The sequence below is a fragment of the Vanessa atalanta genome, chromosome 27, assembly GCF_905147765.1.
Source record: "Vanessa atalanta chromosome 27, ilVanAtal1.2, whole genome shotgun sequence".
NCBI lineage: Eukaryota > Metazoa > Arthropoda > Insecta > Lepidoptera > Nymphalidae > Vanessa > Vanessa atalanta.
The window spans coordinates 3,032,786-3,052,123 of record NC_061897.1 but is presented as its reverse complement, the minus strand read 5'-3'; the positions used below and the strand labels follow the sequence as shown (position 1 = coordinate 3,052,123).

Sequence of the window (19,338 nt, the reverse complement as noted above, 5' to 3'; positions counted from 1 at the left end):
GAAAACCCAATATATTTATAATGACCGATCCGGAGTTTGACGTTTGTACCCAAGATCTATGGATTTAGGGCAATATAACAAACAAGGCAGTTTTTTTTATGGCATTGGTTGTCAGAGGAGCATATGGGTCACCTTATGGTAAGTGGTCACCACCGCCCATAGACAAAGGCCCTGTAAGAAATATTAACCATTCCTTACATCACCTATGCGCCACCAACCTCGGGAACTAAGATGTTATGTCCCTTGTGCCTGTGATTACACTGGCTCACTCACCCTTCTAACCGGAACACAACAATACAGAGTACTGTTATTTGGCGGTAGAATATCTGACGAGTGAGTGGTACCTACCCAGGCGGGCTTACACAAAGCCCTACCACCAAGTTTATGATTACAATCATTAGAATCACAATAAAAACTTTAAAATGTATAATAACAATTCACTCTTGCATTATTCACTAAAGGATCATAAGAAAAGCCTCTTATAAATAAAAATACCATTACTTTTATGAATCATAAATATTATTGCAATTATTTTTATTTATTTCATATACATTTATTACCTACGTTTATTGGATTATTTTTTTTTTAATATTTCAAACACAATGGCTTAAAAGATATTCCAAAATTATATCGGGTAACTTTAACAGATTGTCAGATTAAATTGTCATTTTCAATTGAAGTTTTCGCCTTTCGGTTTTTCAAAGAACAGTGAATGAATGAAGGTGAACTTTGTGTTTTAAAGTTAAAAATAGTGACCATAGTGATTACTGATAAGTCACATTCGTAAATGGTAATAGGATTAATTTGATAAGAGCTAAGTTAGAAGTAAACATTGGTTTTTAATATAAAATGGCACGTAATTTATTGAAACTGGGAGCCTTAGAGGCACAAAAAACAGTGTTTTTACTGTGCGATGTACAAGAAACATTTCGACCCCATATTAAACACTTTGGAGAAGTCGTAAGAGTCGCAAATAAAATGGTTTGTATTTAATTGTGTTACGTAATAATAAATGAAATGGCTGGCTCTCTAAGTACTAAAATAAGTAATTTATATATATAAAAAAATAATGATCTATATATACGTGTTTAAAAACAAAGTTTGTATATATGTATTTGAGTTAAAAAATAACAAAAATTGAAATATTAAAAATAAAATTAAAACATAATTCAAATTGTCTACTAACTACAATATTTAATAATATAGTCTGTTATATTGAAAAACCAATAAAACATAAAAAAAAAGAAATATTTGTTTAATCTTTTAGGTTATATGATAATACTAAATTTTTTTCTATTTGTGCTTTCATTCCAAAATTGTAGAATTTCAAAACAATCTGTTCAATACTTTTTGATTTATTTTCCATTCTATGTGACATTAGTGAAATAAATTCCTTGACTACAAAAAAAAAAATTCAAATCATTAAACATGAAAAATTTCAAATTTCAGCTAGAAGCAGCAAAACACTTTAATATACCAGTTTATGTGTCAGAGCAATATCCCAAAGGCTTAGGTCACACCACCAAGGATATAAATGTTGATGGAGCAGCCCTTGTCTATGATAAAACTACATTCTCTATGTATAGTCAAGAACTTAAAGACAGGCTGAAGAAGGATGTACCGAACTTGGGGTCTGTGGTACTGTTTGGTATTGAGGTGAATTCATCTACTTGTAATTAATGACTATCATTATTAAATATAAAATAATAAATACTATTATCAGTAGTATATTTTACTAGAAATTTTGTGATGCAATATACTTCAAAAAAGTAGGCTTATTTAAATCCTTATTTACATATGAATTCTTAACATTAAGGCCTTCACTATAAACAAATAAGAATTAAAAATAGTTACTTAAAAAATCATGATTGGCAGCAAGAATGTTTGTAGCATTTCCCCATTGAATCACAAGTCCAATCATCTGGGCAAAATGAACCAGCTCTCCTATCACCAGTCTAGGCAATAAGGCGAGGTGTTATAATACAATGTAAAAATTATAAAAAAATTTTTTTTTATACCCATTACTTTCTAATGATGTTTGTATGAAAGACTTTAGTAGTTAATAGACTTTATTTGTAATTTATTAAAGTTTAATATTTAATAATTATCATATTCTACATTTTTATTATTATTATGCATCTTCAATATTACTATAAAAAAATGTATTTATTATTATTTTTACAGACACATGTTTGTATAGAGCAAACAGTTATTGACTTACTCAATGAAGATATTAATGTACATGTGCTAGCTGATGGGGTATCGTCGAGGTCACTCATGGATCGAAACCTTGCTTTACAGGTATTGTTACATAAGTGAACTTTTTTCACAATAAACCTACTATTTAATACTATTAACGCTTTTGGTTACAATAGCTACTCTCATTTCATTGCTTGCTGTGAATAATTTCTAACAATTCATTGTTTATTTCAATAGAATATGTGCAAAATGTAACAAATACGAAATGTCAGAATTACCTACAGTCTCTCTAGACTATACAACACTCTTAATTGTAATTACAAAAGCGAACTGTACGGGTAAATCTTGTCACCCCATAAAAGCTTAAAAAGTATTTTTTTTATTGGTGCTTCCTACCGGTAATGACATATGATCGGAAACGTAACTCAACGTGCGAGCGCTATGCTCGAAGTCTCTATTAAGAATTCAATACAGAACGGAATTATTCATCAGAGAAGGTACCGATATAGTTCAGTGAAACAAGCTGAAGTGGCAGGTCACGTAATGTGCGACAGAACCGATGGTCGTTAGAGCAGACTGGTTCTTGTGGCCCGTGTCGACAAATATAGTGTAGGGCTGTAGCTGATATTGATTGGAGAAAGAGATTGAGCCCAGTGGCGTGCCATGGGAGAAGCCTAGGTCCAGGAGTGAAGTGACGTAATGATGATGGCGGCTATTTCCTAATTACCATAATCTCCACAACACAACTATTCCTGCGTCGATTTATTATATATTTTTTATGATATCGGTAGGCGGTCAAGCAAATAGAACACCTGATGGTAAGTGGTCACCACCGCCCATAGACAATGTCGTTGCAAGAAATATTGACCATTCCTTACATCACCAATGCGCAACCAACCTTGGGAACCAAGATGTTACGTCCCTTGTGCCTGTAGTTACCCTGCAGTTTGTTATTTTCATGAAGATGTGTGTGCAACACAGACCTGCGAGTTGTTTTGTTATTAGAAATATTTATAGATATATATACTTCGTATATAGCTCTCAGCTGCAATTTTATTAGATTATAAACAGCGCCACCTAGTGACAATAATGGGAAACGCGATCTATGAAAACTCCTAATAAGTCGCAATCTATTCAGCGTACCAGAAACGAAGGTCTAGTTGAACTGATGCTTGTGTCTGATAGTAGGAACTTCAAATTATGACAAAAAACGGTGACGTATCGGTGACGGTGTGAGTCGGAAAAAAAATCTTTTGGTCTTTTCGTATTTTATATATATGTGTGCCATTTTGGAGGCATTGATATAATCATGACATTATATGCTGCAGAAACAGCGACAAGTTGTTTTGACAATCATCTTTATGTTCTAACACTACATATGGAATTGTGAAAAGATCAAAACAGGTGAAAATCTGAGGGTGCTAAGGGTGGTGTTTTGAGGGCTATCAACCCAACCAAGCTCTCTCAATATTTGATGATTGACTGACGTATATGGTCAGGCGAGGAAAAACCACGCCTTTTTGTGGATCAATTCAGAGCGTTTTGTCTCTATTTCTTGCTTGAGTCTCATCAGCCGTTGGCAGTAGTGATCCGAATCGATCATTTTGCCTGGCGGTGAAAGCTGTTAGTTAGTTGGCTTAAATTATTTTTTCTGGTTTTTGAAATGATATCTTTTAAATGGTATCAAAAACAGCCAGGTACAAACTATTTCCAAAAAAATTAAAAACTTAGTTAACATTAAAAACTCAAATTTTTTTCGAATCCATACTAAATACCATAGATTATTCTAGAACTCGACCAATAATACAAGGTTCTGTCATTGAAATACGCTAAAAGTACTCGTTAAAATAGCCTCGTTAACATAAAACAACGATTACTTGTTGTCTGTAGCACGTTACATTTTCAACGTATTCTATTGAAACTAAATTATTTTTCCACATGTCATGTAGTTGCACGTTGTTTGTTCTTAATTACAGCGCATGCAATCCATGGGATGTTTTATAACCACCGCTGAGAATGTCTTGTTCAAACTTTTGAGAGACAAAGAACACCCTGCATTCAAAATGATCTCTAAATTGAACAGAGAACCAACAGCTGATGTATTTGACTTACACGTGACTTCCAAACTTTAATAACTGTATGTGCTAAGTAAAATATTAATTCTGTAATATTATCTCAATGTGTCTCTATTCTCTTCTCTAGTCTATCTCTTTGTATACGTATCATTTAATGTGGGGCATCAAAGTTTCACATTAGTGTTGTATATCGATAGTCCACTATCGATAGACTATCGATAGTTAAGGTGTTGGCGATAGTATTAGTATTGTCACGTGTCAATACTATCGACAGTATCGGTAGTATCAATAGCTCCCCATGAGCAATTCTATCGATAATATTGCAAAAACCATTACTTTTAACCTAAACTATCGATACTATCGATAGTTCTGCAACGATTTCCTCGTATATCGGCCTTTTAACTGTCAAATGTCAAATTATATCGATATCAAAGATATTAAGATAATCCTTAAACAATTAGCTAATACTTTTCAACTATTTTGTAGACAGATAAAATCTTGAAAAAAGCGTGAACGAAAAAAATATCGTCAATCGTCTCATGGCTTTTAACCTACATGGTTGGTAATGGACTTATTGTCGATGGCATATTTTCCAAATAAATTAGAGAATTGATGGCTGAGATTAAATATTATAAATATTTGAAATCAGAAGAATTTATATGGGCGAGAAGCCAGCCATACATATAGCAAAATAAATATGAACAATTTTCATACCCTCTAAAACTCAATTTTATAAGAATTATAATTTCATATGTTTAAGGGGGCTGTATGGGAATACAACAGAGAGTTTTTTTTGCCGTTTTTATGGTATGGTACTGAACCCTTCGAGCGCCAGTCCAATAAAGTTTTACTGTTTGTCATGTTTTGATATGAAAAAACAATAGAGAACTAGAGAGACTGAACAATTGATTGAATCTTAATTATATCTGTAATATTTGTTTGTTGATTGTTTACATGTTATAATATTTTGTGTTAAATTATAACTAATTTGTTTATATCCTACTAATTTATTTTAATTACTTACAAATGATTTATTAATGTTTTTTGTAATTTCAGCGATTCCAGTCATTGGGCTGTTTTGTTGGAACTTCTGAGAATGTTTTATTCAAGTTGTTAAAAGATAAAAATCACCCTGTTTTCAAACAAATATCAAAACTGAATACTAAACCTACACCTTCTGAATTTGGTGCCGAAGATTAAAAAAAAAGAATTAGTTCTCTGCCTATACTTTTAAGAAAAAAAAAATTTTAAATAGTTTTTTATTTGTTATGAAAAATATTGTTGATATACTCTGTAATGATATTTTTTAATATTGTGATATTAAAATAAATTTAAAGAAATGGTTATTTGAAATCAACATTTTATTAATTTAAGGTTTTTCATTTTGTTCTTAAATTATTTATTTGGATATGTTTTATTTCAAAATCAAAATGTATTTTATTGAAATAAACTTTACAACAAAGCATTTATGAGTGGTCATATTTCTTACTCTACCACGAAAGCAGCCTTTGAGAAAAAACCTCAAGAAAAAAGCTAAGATTGTTTAATTCACAATTACTGTTTAATCTAAATTTTATTGGTAAGATGATATATTTTCCGGTATATTATAATATAAATGGGTATTTTGTCCAACGTTCTCTACAATGTATCTAAGCGAAAAGTAAGGGCTTTCAATTCAATTCAAATGGAAAAAAGATAGAGAAACCTTAGATTTGCGTATATCATGCAATTTGCTAATAACTCGGCTATATTTTGCACTACTTTTGATTCCGATAACAGTTTAGTCGACGTTAAGAACGCTATTTTTTCCATTTTCCAATTTAAATCCATAGTGAATATCATAGATTAATCAAGCTCTCAACCAATGGTATCGCGTCAATTTGGTGTCAAATTTTGTTTATTTGCCTTTTCACCTGTTATGATTGGAATAGAGTATTATAATCGTTCATTCGCTAAAACATTTAAAATAAATGGCGGCGGACACTTATTAACTAAGTTTTAGATGTACTAACAAAATATAAAATTCAACAAAAATGCAATTGACAGTTCAAATTTGTTATCACCATGACAATCCAAGATGGATGACCATTTCTTTTTCAATGTCTGAAAGGTGACTTCACATCGACTCAGTTTTCGTTCTACAATAGTAGGTATATATATCTTTCTGCGGCAAGTATAAGTTCATATTATGTACTTACATACTGTTAACAATATAATTTTTATAATTATGAATGATTACTGATATATTACAATTTATAGAAATAGAACTGAACTACACTAAATACTTATTTGCTATTGGCCCATTCAGAGTTTCTCCCGGTGATTTGGTTGAGTGATTGCACGAAACTAAGCTCAGTGCTGCTTTGTCGGAGCTGAACCCGCAAACTTCAGTTTAAAGTCACCTATTTACTGGGCCATATTGAATCTTATTCCAATATTAAGCTTTTAGACCCTTAGACGTAAGAAACTAAGAAAGTTACCAATTTCAACGTTTAAGTGATCGAATTACTTGATTAAGACTTGGCTAAGCTAATAAAAAAAAAATTGTTGCACGAAATATATGAGCTGTTCTTTTGTTGAATTTTCGAGGATTATTTAATCAATTAGTAAATGAACAAACAATCCTTACTATTATTGAACCCACTTCTACAGAATTAAACTAATGTTCACTTTGTGTGTTACAATGTTTGAAATAATGATTCAAAATATATATGTATATATATATATATATATACATATATATTTTGAAAATAATATGATCACAGAAAAATATGTCTTACTATATTTTTATTAATTGTAAAATTAAAAAAAAAATTGAAATTAATGGTATGTATCGAAACTTTATATTTTTGAGTAATATATTTTTTATCTAGCAATTGTCAAGGTGTTGTCAAATGAAAATGTCAATTTCAGACAAGTTCAACTTTAAACTTGAAAACTTCGAAAGTAAAACAATAACATTGACTTTTCTACAATTGTGAGCGGTAAAGTTCTAGTTTGATTAGTATAAATTATGGAATCATAAATATAATCGAAGTCTAGCCATAAAACATTTTTTTTTAAAATTAAAATGGCACGGAAATTATTAAAACTCGGAGCTTTAGAGGCAAAGAAAACAGCGTTTTTTTTATGCGACGTTCAAGAAACGTTCAGACCTCGAATTAAACACTTCGGGGAAGTGGTAGTGGTCGCAAATAAAATGGTAATGTATGAAATAAATGTTTTGTCTGTGATTATTACGTAAATCAGTCTAAGTTATATTTATTATTATTTCCGTGTTGATAAGAAAATATCTAATCGTTGTTGATCCGTAGTCATTGTCATTCAGTAATTGATAAAAACATTTTTAAAAAAAGTGTTTCATGAGATATCTTATAAAATTAATAATATTATTATTAAAAATGTTGTTTAAATTAAAACAATAACAAAAAATAATAATTTAATAGAATGAGACAGCAAGAATGAGAAAGAGAAGGTAAGATCATCTAAGGAGGAGAGGGGGCATAATGATTTTTCCTTGCATGAAAATTGCTATACTAAAAATTGTTCAAAAAATAATGTATTTAAATATAATTTATTTATATTTTATAAAGATTATAGAAAAAATATTCTGGAAATTTTTATAAAATATTGCTTTATATATAATTAACTAATATATTATTTTATGTCAGTTAGATGCAGCAAAACACTTAAAGATACCGGTTTATGTATCAGAACAACATATAAACAGTTTCGGTCACACTACCAAAGATATAAATCTAGATGGAACATTTGTTTATCACAAAACTGTTTTCTCCATGTATAGTCCAGAAATCAAGAAGAGATTGAAGGAGGATGTACCTAACTTGGGGTCAGTGGTGCTGTTTGGTATTGCGGTAAATATCATATGTTATATGAGTAATATAGGGGGAAGGGTGGGTGTAAAATAAAATTTTTATTATACTATTCACCTTGTAAATTTATATAGTAATGAAAATTAAGTTAAAATATATCTTATAAAACCATTTATAAAGAGTGGCAAAGGTGTCCTATGGTCCTAAGGCAGAACACTTTGATACCTTCAATTTTACTGTCAAATAAAAAAAGTTTGTTCCAATTAAGCCTGTTATTGTTTAACATTCCCACAGATAGACTTGTGATAGAGTAAATTTTATGGTGGTATGTGGTAAGAAATATATAGAAAATTTACAATTTTGCAGGTTTTGGGTTATAGATGATATTGTTTTTCCCAAACTCATACAGTCTCATTCTAAATTATTTTTGGTGATTAATTCCATATAACCAGCTCTTGACTCCTGTTAATGGTATCTTGTTTTTCATCAATAAACTCTGAAACTAGTGATTTTTTTATTAGTAATTTAGTAAATGTCATAGAGACTACAAATGCAAATGCTTAAATAGTATTATCAAGGCAGCCCAAGAGTCGTAATACTCCAAGATTTGAAATGTAGGAATTTGAGTTATGTGTGGAGATAAAGGCTCTAAAAGAAGTTAGGATTTTTTAAATACGGCACAATTTAGGCAATGTCGTACTCTATTCTGCGTTACCTTGCTAGGTTTCTGAATTGCTGGGACATGCTGTTTATATGAACCTTCGTTGTGGACGAAAATATCAAATAGGTCGAGAATGCAGAAAAAGCTTGGAAAACATATGTACATCATATCCCTAAAAAATTTTTTAACTAAACATTGAGATCCTAAATTTATTATCTGGTAGCATATATTCATTACATTACATTACGTTACAGAAATACATTTTCATTACTTTGCTACAGTTCAGAAAAGTGTCGACAAAGAATGTCAAACTAAAACAAAATGCGACATTTGGAAATTTCCAAGCGAGATTTCGAAATGTTTCCGTGTGATTCGGATCAATAACATGGAGTGCCATAATTTTGTCACCGTTGAAGAAACGTATATCCACTTTTTGAAATCATGAGAAAGAACCGTCATCTCCCCAATTATGGGCTGCTGCTCTTACCGCTGACAAAGATATGGTCTCAATGTTCACTATTTCAATTGAAGAAATACTTTTCATTGATTACCTACATATCATACAGACGATCACCGGGCTAAAACTGGATTATTATGACAATTTAATTCCCAAAGAGTGTGTAGGTAATGGAAGAACTTCAAGGAAAAATGTCATGGAGCGTATTGTTTCTTCAAGATGTAGCAAATCGTTCGGATGCTACGCTCTCCGCAATATACATTGCCAACGATTTTATTCTATGGACCTAAAAATATTATACCGTTAGTCAGGGAATTTATTTTTTCGTTTCATTCCAAAAGCATATATCAAGAAAGAGGTTAAAAAATTAAATATATTTTTTTCCTTATTTCTACAGTTTCAAAGAATTTTAGTTGCGTAGAAGAACCTTATTTCCTATTTTTGGCTTATCTAGGGTATTAGGATTAGGGGCAAGTTAACTGTTAATAAATACTAATAAAGCATATATGTAATAAGAAAAAGGTTAAAAAATAGTTCCCTATTTCTACAGTTTCAAAGAATTTTAGTTGCGTAGAAGAACTACTAATAAATAATGACGCCCATCCCGAAAAATGGATACGAATTAATGCTTGGCGTATTAAAATCTACATGAAAAAAGTATCAAGCAGTATTCATTTTTTAACGATTATTATTACTCAAACATTCCATATTCTACTCTGGCGTACTGTCCAATACTATATATACTAATCATAGACAATGAGATTAAGGGATAGACAATTTTATTATTTTTTATTAATTTTTGGTTTTTTTTTCAGGCTCATATATGTGTAGAACAAACAGTGATGGACTTGCTTCATGAAGATATCAATGTTCACATATTAGCCGATGGTGTATCGTCGCAATCACTGATGGATAGAGATCTTGCTTTACAGGTAACGTTCTATAATCAAGGCGGACGGAAAAATGGGCCACCTGATAGTAAGTGGTTACCAGCGCCCATAATGGCGCTGTAAGACATATTAACGATTCCTTACATCGCCAATGCGCTACCAACCTCGGAAGCTAAGTTGTTGCACCTCGTGCCTGTCGTTACACTGGTTCACTCAAACTTGAAACCAGAACACAACAATACTGAGTACTACTGTTTGGCGATAGAATATCTCATAAGATAATTATTATGTAATATCTTATGTATGTATGTAGATGTCGCTGTTTGGTCGCAATTCTCGTTTCAATTTGTAGAATAATATCACCTAAGACAGAGGCCTACGGGTCAAAATATAAATCTGTATAGTATTCAATCTGGTAATAACTATTCATGTCATTTTTTTCAGCGATTTCAATCTATGGGATGTTTTGTGGCTACATCAGAGAATGTACTATTTAAGTTATTAGGGGACATGAGTCATCCTGCTTTTAAAGAAGTAACAGCGCTAATTCAAAATGAACCGACGCCTGATAAATTTGGTGCAACAAAATAATATTATATATACACATATTTGTTTAATTTATTTAGAAAAAATTTAGGAATATTGGGTAAAATTAAATTCATAAGGAATTTAAAAAAAAAGGAAAAAATATTTTTTCAATTATTTCTTATATTAATAAATACATGTTGAAATACTTCGATGATTATTTTATTATAATGTTATAATCAAAAGCTATGTTTATATTATTAAGATTTTATTTAATAAAGATATAATATTTTCTTAAATAATTTTTTAAATATTTCATTTCAGTAGAGACCACTTAAGTTGCTCCTTTGCGGATTGTAGTACCTGAAAAAAATTAAATGTCAAGTTTTTTTTTTAATCCTACTGTTAAAACATTTGCATCTGACGTTTGTCAATGACGTCATAACCTTCTTGCAATAACCGAAAACATTTTTGAATTTTTTTTTTATATCAATTACACACATTGTATTCTTAATAGAGGGGTTTGATATTTTATCATGTCTGTCAATACTGTTCCGAGACTTAACCTTTAAGTATTCTCCTTAGTATTCCTTGTCCTTAAGATCTGTTTACACACCACAAGGAGGCCGTCCACGTTAATTGTCGGCGTGCATAAATATGAGTGACCCTCGTGCTTATAAAATATCTTAGCGTGCGAAGATGACTAATATTAGAATATGTACGGCAAAAAAACACAAAGTAGATTATATTTGATAATGCACGCCGATAATTTAACACGAAGGGGGCCTCCTTAGTGACTGAACGGATCTATACTTTGGATTGGTCTCACACGCATGAAAATTGCAAAACTTGAAATTGAAAACTTAGTTAATTATAAATAAATAAAATCACTTATAAATTAAAATGTAGATTTTGAATACAAAGTAATATTTAACTCCGCGTGAATGGTAGTTTTAAAAATGCCAGTGATTTGGCATGAAATCATTTACACATTAAAATTAAATTGAAAAAGAAAAATCACACAGATAAAAAATAACGAGCTTGTACTTTTTTTAAAAGGATATTTTGTGTTTATTAAAAATAAATGATTATTTAAACGATAGCAATGGCAGAGGAATAAAAATTAACTATTTTGATCTTGAAATTAATTTACATAAGATGGATTCTAGGAAGAATCTGTTTTAATATATAATATATGGCTTAGAAGTTACTATTAAAACTTTATAAGTAAAATATAAAGTGCAAAGTTGTTAAGTGGGACAATGCTGTATTATTAGTTTAGTCAAATATAATATAACAGAGCTATTGGCAAAACTCATGGAATTTTTAACCTAAAATCTTAACTCCTCCTGCCATTGAAACATACTATATCTAAACTTTAAGATAACTGTTACAATTTTACATATAATCTGATGTATTTTCATACTTTCCACACTGTTACACCAACAGTGAGGTATTTATTGTTAAAATTAATTATAAACATTTCGTACCCAGTATGTATCAAACCAAACCATAAATAAAAAAATGGTGATTGTGGGTTAGGCGTGTTATGATATATGAAATAAAATAAAAAAACTATAAAATCCCCGCCACTCATCAAGTCAAAACAATAAAAAGGATTCATTAAAAATATATAAGGTTACAAGTAAAAAAAAAAAAAACAAAATAAATTGGCTATAATATATTCTAAAATTGAATAACAGATAAAAAATAACAGCTATAAACTATAATTGTTACGTATTATGTTGCCATTTTCTTTGTTGATTTTTAATAATTGTTATTCATTAGGTTGTACAGAGCCTGAAATGTGGAAGTTAAAATAAATTTAAATAATAGCAACATTGTTAATACTGAATAGAAAGCATGAAAAATATTAAAAAGAAGTATTGCCAGTTACCAAAAAAACAAATGTTAGTAATGAGAACATAAAAACGTGTCCAAAATTATAATGAATACATTTATTACAACAAAAAGGAAATACAAACAATACAAAAGTTTCTCGTAAAACAATAAAGATTTTTTAATATACCTTTAGGTATATTTTTAAAATATATTTCAATTCGATAAAAAAAAAAAAAAAACCGAATGAGTGCATTACCTATTTCATAATAACTATGGTATAACTTCACTTAAAAATAAAGAATGTTTTCATTACACGAAGTAAAAATCGTATCCGATCTAGCACAAAGGGTTGCCAGAAAAAAAAATGCTATTAGAAAACTTTAGGCATAGGAAATTCAATGGTATGTTTCATACAGGAATAATTAAATAATTATTGAGGAAAAAAAATACAAATATTATATATTAGTGCGGTAAACATATATGATTCAATTCAATTCTTACGTTTCTTACAACTCGAACGGAAGTTTTAACTGTAAATAAATTATAATTACTATCTTACCCGTCTCTCCCTACCAGTATAGTGGGGAACGGATGTTACAATTATAACTTGGCAATTATAATATTGGCACCAACAAAACAGTTCAGTGCAATTTTATTTTGCCAGCTATGAAGAGAAAAGAAAAATACTATACATACTAGGCACATTCATTTATTTTCCTCAAATTTTGAAAAATCCGGTTCGAATTTCAAACACTGTACGACTACTAGAATTCAAAACTTATTTCATCTGACAACCCCACGCCTCACCACCACAAATCATCTTGTCTAATTGTGACTGGATACTTTTTGTACCAAATAATTTGTTCTACAAAATATTACTTAATTTTATCATAACTATGGTACCCTGTCTGACATAAAAATATGGCAATGTTTTTGTTAACTCTTTTTTTTTAAGTTCCTTCATAAATCGAATGTCATTAAATGAAAACTATGTAAAGCCATTTACAAACACTTTTCGCATACAAATAATGACACATATAATAGAATAAGCTGCTTCATTACAAGTTTTCTAGAAATAAGAATTAACACTAAATAACTAATTTTTGAATTTAAAGTGGCCATTCGTTTTTTAGGTAAGGGATTCATTTTATAGATATGCAATAGTTTAAATACTATTTTATGAAGTTGAAAAGTTTGGTTGAACACGGCAATCAAATTTTATTTCAGGCCGTTTAAAAAAAATAACTTTTATTGGATTGTTGATGAAAAGTAACTACTCAGTTTCTTACCGGTTCTTCTCGGTAAAATCTACTCGAATAAACTATATTTTGATATTGATCGTAGTAATATTTTCCGCGCTCAAATGTTTGTATAGCAATTTTAACAGCAATCGCTAAAATGGTATAGAAGTTGTAACATTCCTTAAAATTATTGTTAGTAATATCAAAATATTACTATACTATGTATTATGGCAACACTCCATAAATAATTGTTTTGTATCTGTGTCATGCTGCTGTGTATTTTGTATCTGTTCCTTTTTTAAATAAAACTCATTGTCATTCTGTTCCGTTAAAACTTTTAAAGCGAATACGTTGTTTTATTACAATTATAATAAAATTTGCATGAACTCAATGAAATCATAAAGAAATATAAAATACCGTACTAATATATTTTTATCATTTTAAACCATTTTTCTGTATGATTAAATACAAAGTATATCCAAATTCTAAATGCGAAAGTAACTCTGTCTGTCTGTCTGTTGCCGTTACACGGCCAAACCACTGCATTGAATTTGACGAAATTGGGTATGAAGCAAGTTTGAGCTCTAAGGAAAGGCATATAATACTTTTCAAAAGACTAATATCAGACGACCAACTCCTAAAACGCGAACAAAGCCGCGTTATACAACTAGTAAGAAAAATATTTTATTTTAAGGCACTCATTTATGTATAGACAAACATATCCGATTTATTATTATTAAAAATCTTACGTAATAAATGAACAGCCACTTATTAAAACGATATCACTCGTGAAATGGTACCACATCACAAAATGGTAGTACAAGTTAAGTACCACCATTTATCCGAGAACAAGTGAACTCAAAATACAATCAAATCTCTTGTAATTATATTACTAAGCTATTCTTTCAATATCAAGCAACCATTTCAATTTTCTACAGTCAACAACAAAATATAGTTCATTTATATATATGACCGTAAAAATGTAGATATCGTTAGATAATAATCTATCTAGCGAGATTGTAAACCGTCGAACGATCGAGAACTATAACATACTGCTTACTGTTGTGATCTATAGAACTAACCTATCTTAACCGAAAGATTATTATTAACCACAGATAATTTATACGTTTCAATGTAAGTTAAATCAACGTTCACGAACATTTAACAGTTAACAATCTCGCGAGATAGATTATTATCAAAAGATATTTACAATTATACGGTTACATATATAATGTATATATAATTTCATTAAAATTTGTATATAGTGAAAACAATTAAATATCTTAATACTATTTCCTGGCTATTTTTGTACTTGATAAAATAATATCTATCAAATTATATGCACAGGGGTCCTATACATAATGCATCCCTGATTAATTAAATAGTAATTTGTACCAAAATTTGAAAATTCATCCCACTAAAGCGGTAAATACAATGAAAGCTTGTGTTTGTAGGAATTATTTTATGAAACTGATTGTAATTATACTTATTATTTTTTTAAGAGTAAAGTGATCTGTTAGGTACATAGTGGTTAATTTGGAAATATTAAAATCGGTGGTTTTAATCTAATACTTGCCTCGTAATGAAAATATGCAGGCACACAAATACATACAGTGGGGCTACAAATTCAACAATTAAAAAAAAAAACTATATTATTACTCGATTTAGATATTTAATATCTTACTGAGCACAGAGCTCATTATAGTAAAGACTTATCTAATTGAATTGTTGGTAAATAAGCTATTCCAAGCGTGTGGTGACTTTAATTTAAAACTAATATTGTAATATGATTACTATCCTACTTGTCAATTAGTTTGATATCGGGTAAGTTTTTCTATATTGTATAAAACAAATACAAATTTTAATGAAATCGAATACTACAGAACTACCAAAATAACTTATTAAACTGGTCCATTACCTGGACTACTGTTTGCTCTCCCAGCGGTACATCCTCAGTGCGGAGAGCTGCCCGACCAACTATCGACGTTGGATCAGCGTCCAGGATCACTCTGTAATATAGAAATATATATATATATAAACATAACAAACTAGCGACCCGCCCAGGCTTCGCACGGGTGCCATTTATCAAATAAAGAAATTTTATGATATAAATGTAATTTATACCAATGAAATATTTTTCAAAATTGGATACAGAGATACAAACAAACCGACATACAATTTCACGCCTTCTATTATTAATATAGATAATTCTATGACATTACACTATCTACACATGCATATGTATGTATGTATGTATGCATATACCCCTGGTTTATATGTATGTAATTAATTTTGGGATGAAGCAAAACACTGTGAATAATCTTATGTAATATATATATGTCTTATCTCAACCAAACGGCATTGGAGGACCTTACTTGGTGGAATAAGCTCCGATAAGTCTTCTTCAAAAGGTTATGAGGCCTTAAACCAGCAGGGGATCTTTGCTAAACTCTTACTTAATTTTTTTTACTCAATAAACATTTATATGATATGAATAAACTTGTACTAATACATATCAGGTTGCTGGTTGAACGGCTTCGCATAAAAAAGTGACCTGGGATTTCATTGATTTATTCATCTAACTGGATGGCCGTGACATATACTGTGTTTATAATTATATTTACTTACTGTTTAAAGAATTTAATAAAATATTACCTAAGCATGCAAAAAAAGAAATCAAAACAGTATTAATCTTGTGATTGTGTAGATCTTACTTCTAGAAATCTAAAGAAATAAATTTGTTTTAAACTCACCCTCCATCACAGATCTCGTCAAAGGCCAGCATCACAGAATCCAAATTGTCCAAGAGCATACGTTTTTCAACGTTCCTTCGTAGCAGGATGCTGACAGACTCATAGAGAGCATTCAGGACTGATTGAAGGATTAACTGAAATAGATATAAATAGATGGATTAGAGATAGAGACAGGTCAATAAAGCTGCCTCGCTTGCACTAATTCTATATAAATATTCACCAACCAATTTGTGTTAAAACAATGCTCTGTAGATTTTATCACGCATGTAATTAAAAATCTCATAATATTTCAAGCTATAATTTTTTTTTTTTAACAATATTTATGTTTGGTGACAATGAAACTAACCTACATTCTTTGTTATTTTTTCCTATAATATATCATTAATAAAAAATCGGGTAACAGAGCAAATCATCTATAAAGATAGACATATACAGCCAATGATTTTTCTGTAATGTTTTCAGCTTACAGAACTACCAATGAATGTTTTTTTGGTATCTCTTATGTCATTGGCTGAGATTATTTCAAATTTTTCTGCATCTACATCAGCATATTAGCTACATCAGAAAATATGCAACATATTAAACAGCTACATAGCCTGTTTGTCTTTAAACCATAAACTAATATAATATGAAAGTTCCATGATAATCGGATTAGTAGTTTTTGCTTGATAAGAGTAAAACCACAAGCAAACCAAACTTACCTCTATATAAGTATTCATTTAAATATTCGAAAATAGTCTTTTAATTTAAAATATGTAGGCATTGGTCAAATGATGGTAAGTATTTACCACCAACCATAGAAATTGGCATTGTAAATATTAGCATTCTCTTACATTGTTATTATCCTACTAACATTGGGAAACAAATATTTTATATGTTGTTTTTTGTGCTTTTAGGTATACTGGCTCACTCCTCTTCAAATCAGAACACCACAAAACTAATTATTATTTTTCGGCGGTAAAAAGTAAGGACTGGGTGTTACTCTAATCAAACAAGCTTTCACAAAGCCCTAGTAGCCACGTATAAGAGATCAGTGGCAATCGATTTTGGAAAATCTGACACACTTGGTTGCAACTCTCCAATATGCCTGACAATTTATATACCATTTAAGCGATAGCCATGAGAATTGGTATACATGTATGTCATGTACTCGACAAGTAGACATTTTATTTATCTGTTTCCAAAATCATTTTTAATGATCAATCACTGAGGCAGACGTAAGAGAATAGATTGGAATACTTTTCTTATATAAATTTGGAGAATTGTTAGCCATAAACAAAGCAGAGTTACCTTAATCAACTGAACAAAAAACGAAATACTCTCCAGCACCCTAGCTATAAAAGTTTTGTTAATAATTTGTCTTTTACTTGGTGACATATAAATATAGTGAGGAAACCTACATGCCTGCATGATCAGTTTTAATTCTGTCACATGTGCCATAGACACAAAGTTACGTTCCAGTTGGAATATGCTTCAAATTTAACTAGTTTATCCTTAAAAAGGTGAGTTTAAATATACCTCATTCTCATGGGAGCTTCCCATGACATAGAAGAAAAGGTCAACATTATTCTTGTAGACACAGGTCAAACCGTCCAGCATTATAATTTCAGCATTGGCTCTGAAATATGAAATTATATAATTTAATAAACATTCATAGTGTGATGTAATAAATGCAGATGGCCTTGTATAAAGCCTTACCCCCAAGTAAACTACATGACAATAAGTACCACAAAGTCCTTGCTCTTAATTTAAATTATATTAAAAAAAACTGTGTATGTCACAATCAGTCCAGCTTAGCAAAATAAACATCTAAATAAACATAACTCATAATACATTTTTAAAAAACTATCACTTTTCATAACTTTATTTAGTGATGTGACAACATCTAGCAGTTGGTCTTACGCCTTAAACTTCACCAGTCATATGAGATCTATATCATAGAACAAAGACTCATACACTGTAATACATGCCACAAATTTTGGTTAGTTTCTATTGAAAATTTACTTGGTGGACAAAATCGGTCATAAGGATGATAAAATATATTTTTTTATAATCTACCTGTGTGTCTTATTAAAGAGGTTCTTTTCAAATGCTTTCTGTTCTTTGGCTGTTGGCAGAACATCTTTGTCATAATATTTTGCAAGTAATCTGTTACCATCATTGTCAAGGATGCACATTCCTTTGACTATGTACAGAGTTGGTTCCTGAAATTTTATAATTAGCCTTAAGGTCATTTTTTTTTATTGTATAGGTAGGTAGATGGCCAAATGGGTCAACTGATGGTAAGTAGTGAACACTGTATATAGGCATTAGCGCTGTTTGAAATAATCAACATTACTTACATCACCAAAGCACAATGTATCTAGGAAGTTATATTATGTCCCCGGAAGCCTCCCCACAGCATAAGAAGCACAATGATAGAATTTACCTAACATTCTATCATTGTACTTCGACTAATTAATGATAAAACCGTTTATCAAACCAAACTTTGGGAAACGTCAAAACTATATAATTAAGTATGTAATTTTAGTAATTATTGTCGTAGAAATATTGAGTATTTCATGTTTTATTTGTATTTTTTTATCATTATTGAATGTGTAGTCGGTTATTTGTATTGTGTTTTTGGTTATTTCATATTCTTATTATTATTTTTATTATAAATGATGATATTTACATATAAAACTTACAAATAATGCCCCATCAATTGTCCCCGTGTGAACCATTTTGTTATTTATTTAGAATTTGTTTTAGAAATTGCACTGAAATTATTATCAACCAAAAGTTTACGTGTTTATATATTTGACATGTACGACGGATATATGACGTGCAAAATGCCAACTGCAATCAAAGTTGCCATCATTA

At 30.1% G+C, this 19,338-nt stretch overlaps 3 protein-coding genes across 6 annotated transcripts; 2 read left to right on the top strand and 1 right to left on the bottom strand.

The window, feature by feature from the left end:
• The first annotated feature begins 687 nt into the window (after nt 1–687).
• Nucleotides 688–5,565, top strand: LOC125074189 (isochorismatase domain-containing protein 1-like). Of its 2 annotated transcripts, XM_047685437.1 has the most exons (5): nt 688–981; nt 1,450–1,656; nt 2,185–2,301; nt 4,176–4,336; nt 5,331–5,565. In XM_047685437.1, the coding sequence occupies exons 1-4, from the start codon at nt 850–852 to the stop codon at nt 4,329–4,331; spliced, it is 612 nt and encodes a 203-aa protein (XP_047541393.1). In that variant the 5' UTR covers nt 688–849; the 3' UTR covers nt 4,332–4,336; nt 5,331–5,565. The 2 variants fall into 2 exon arrangements, with proteins under 2 accessions (XP_047541393.1, XP_047541394.1); XM_047685438.1 differs by lacking the exon at nt 4,176–4,336.
• A 1,645-nt stretch (nt 5,566–7,210) lies between these two features.
• LOC125074191 (isochorismatase domain-containing protein 2-like) lies at nt 7,211–10,750 on the top strand. Its single transcript, XM_047685439.1, has 4 exons — nt 7,211–7,476; nt 7,946–8,149; nt 10,041–10,157; nt 10,560–10,750. Exons 1-4 carry the CDS (start codon nt 7,345–7,347, stop codon nt 10,704–10,706), a joined length of 600 nt encoding a protein of 199 aa, XP_047541395.1. The 5' UTR covers nt 7,211–7,344; the 3' UTR covers nt 10,707–10,750.
• A 135-nt stretch (nt 10,751–10,885) lies between these two features.
• Nucleotides 10,886–19,302, bottom strand: LOC125074385 (coatomer subunit zeta-1). Of its 3 annotated transcripts, XM_047685705.1 has the most exons (7): nt 19,164–19,302; nt 18,535–18,680; nt 17,995–18,094; nt 16,477–16,610; nt 15,642–15,732; nt 12,984–13,012; nt 12,307–12,440 (listed from the first exon to the last, which is right to left on the bottom strand). In XM_047685705.1, exons 1-6 carry the CDS (start codon nt 19,197–19,199, stop codon nt 12,989–12,991), a joined length of 531 nt encoding a protein of 176 aa, XP_047541661.1. In that variant the 5' UTR covers nt 19,200–19,302; the 3' UTR covers nt 12,307–12,440; nt 12,984–12,988. The 3 variants fall into 3 exon arrangements, with proteins under 3 accessions (XP_047541659.1, XP_047541661.1, XP_047541660.1); XM_047685703.1 differs by lacking the exons at nt 12,307–12,440; nt 12,984–13,012 and adding an exon at nt 10,886–11,003; XM_047685704.1 differs by lacking the exon at nt 12,984–13,012.
• Nucleotides 19,303–19,338: the final 36 nt, after the last annotated feature.

Excerpts from the sequence above, each read along its gene's own strand:
- LOC125074189 (XM_047685437.1), top strand. The coding sequence starts at position 850 with ATGGCACGTAATTTATTGAAACTGGGAGCCTTAGAGGCACAAAAAACA. Across the intron at positions 1,657-2,184 it reads TGGTACTGTTTGGTATTGAG|ACACATGTTTGTATAGAGCA; the intron begins GTGAATTCATCT and ends TTATTTTTACAG. Across the intron at positions 2,302-4,175 it reads ATCGAAACCTTGCTTTACAG|CGCATGCAATCCATGGGATG; the intron begins GTATTGTTACAT and ends TCTTAATTACAG.
- LOC125074191 (XM_047685439.1), top strand. The coding sequence starts at position 7,345 with ATGGCACGGAAATTATTAAAACTCGGAGCTTTAGAGGCAAAGAAAACA. Across the intron at positions 8,150-10,040 it reads TGGTGCTGTTTGGTATTGCG|GCTCATATATGTGTAGAACA; the intron begins GTAAATATCATA and ends TTTTTTTTTCAG. Across the intron at positions 10,158-10,559 it reads ATAGAGATCTTGCTTTACAG|CGATTTCAATCTATGGGATG; the intron begins GTAACGTTCTAT and ends CATTTTTTTCAG.
- LOC125074385 (XM_047685703.1), bottom strand. The coding sequence starts at position 19,199 with ATGGTTCACACGGGGACAATTGATGGGGCATTATTT. Across the intron at positions 18,681-19,163 it reads CAATTGATGGGGCATTATTT|GAACCAACTCTGTACATAGT; the intron begins GTAAGTTTTATA and ends ATAAAATTTCAG. Across the intron at positions 15,733-16,476 it reads GACGAGATCTGTGATGGAGG|AGTGATCCTGGACGCTGATC; the intron begins GTGAGTTTAAAA and ends TCTATATTACAG.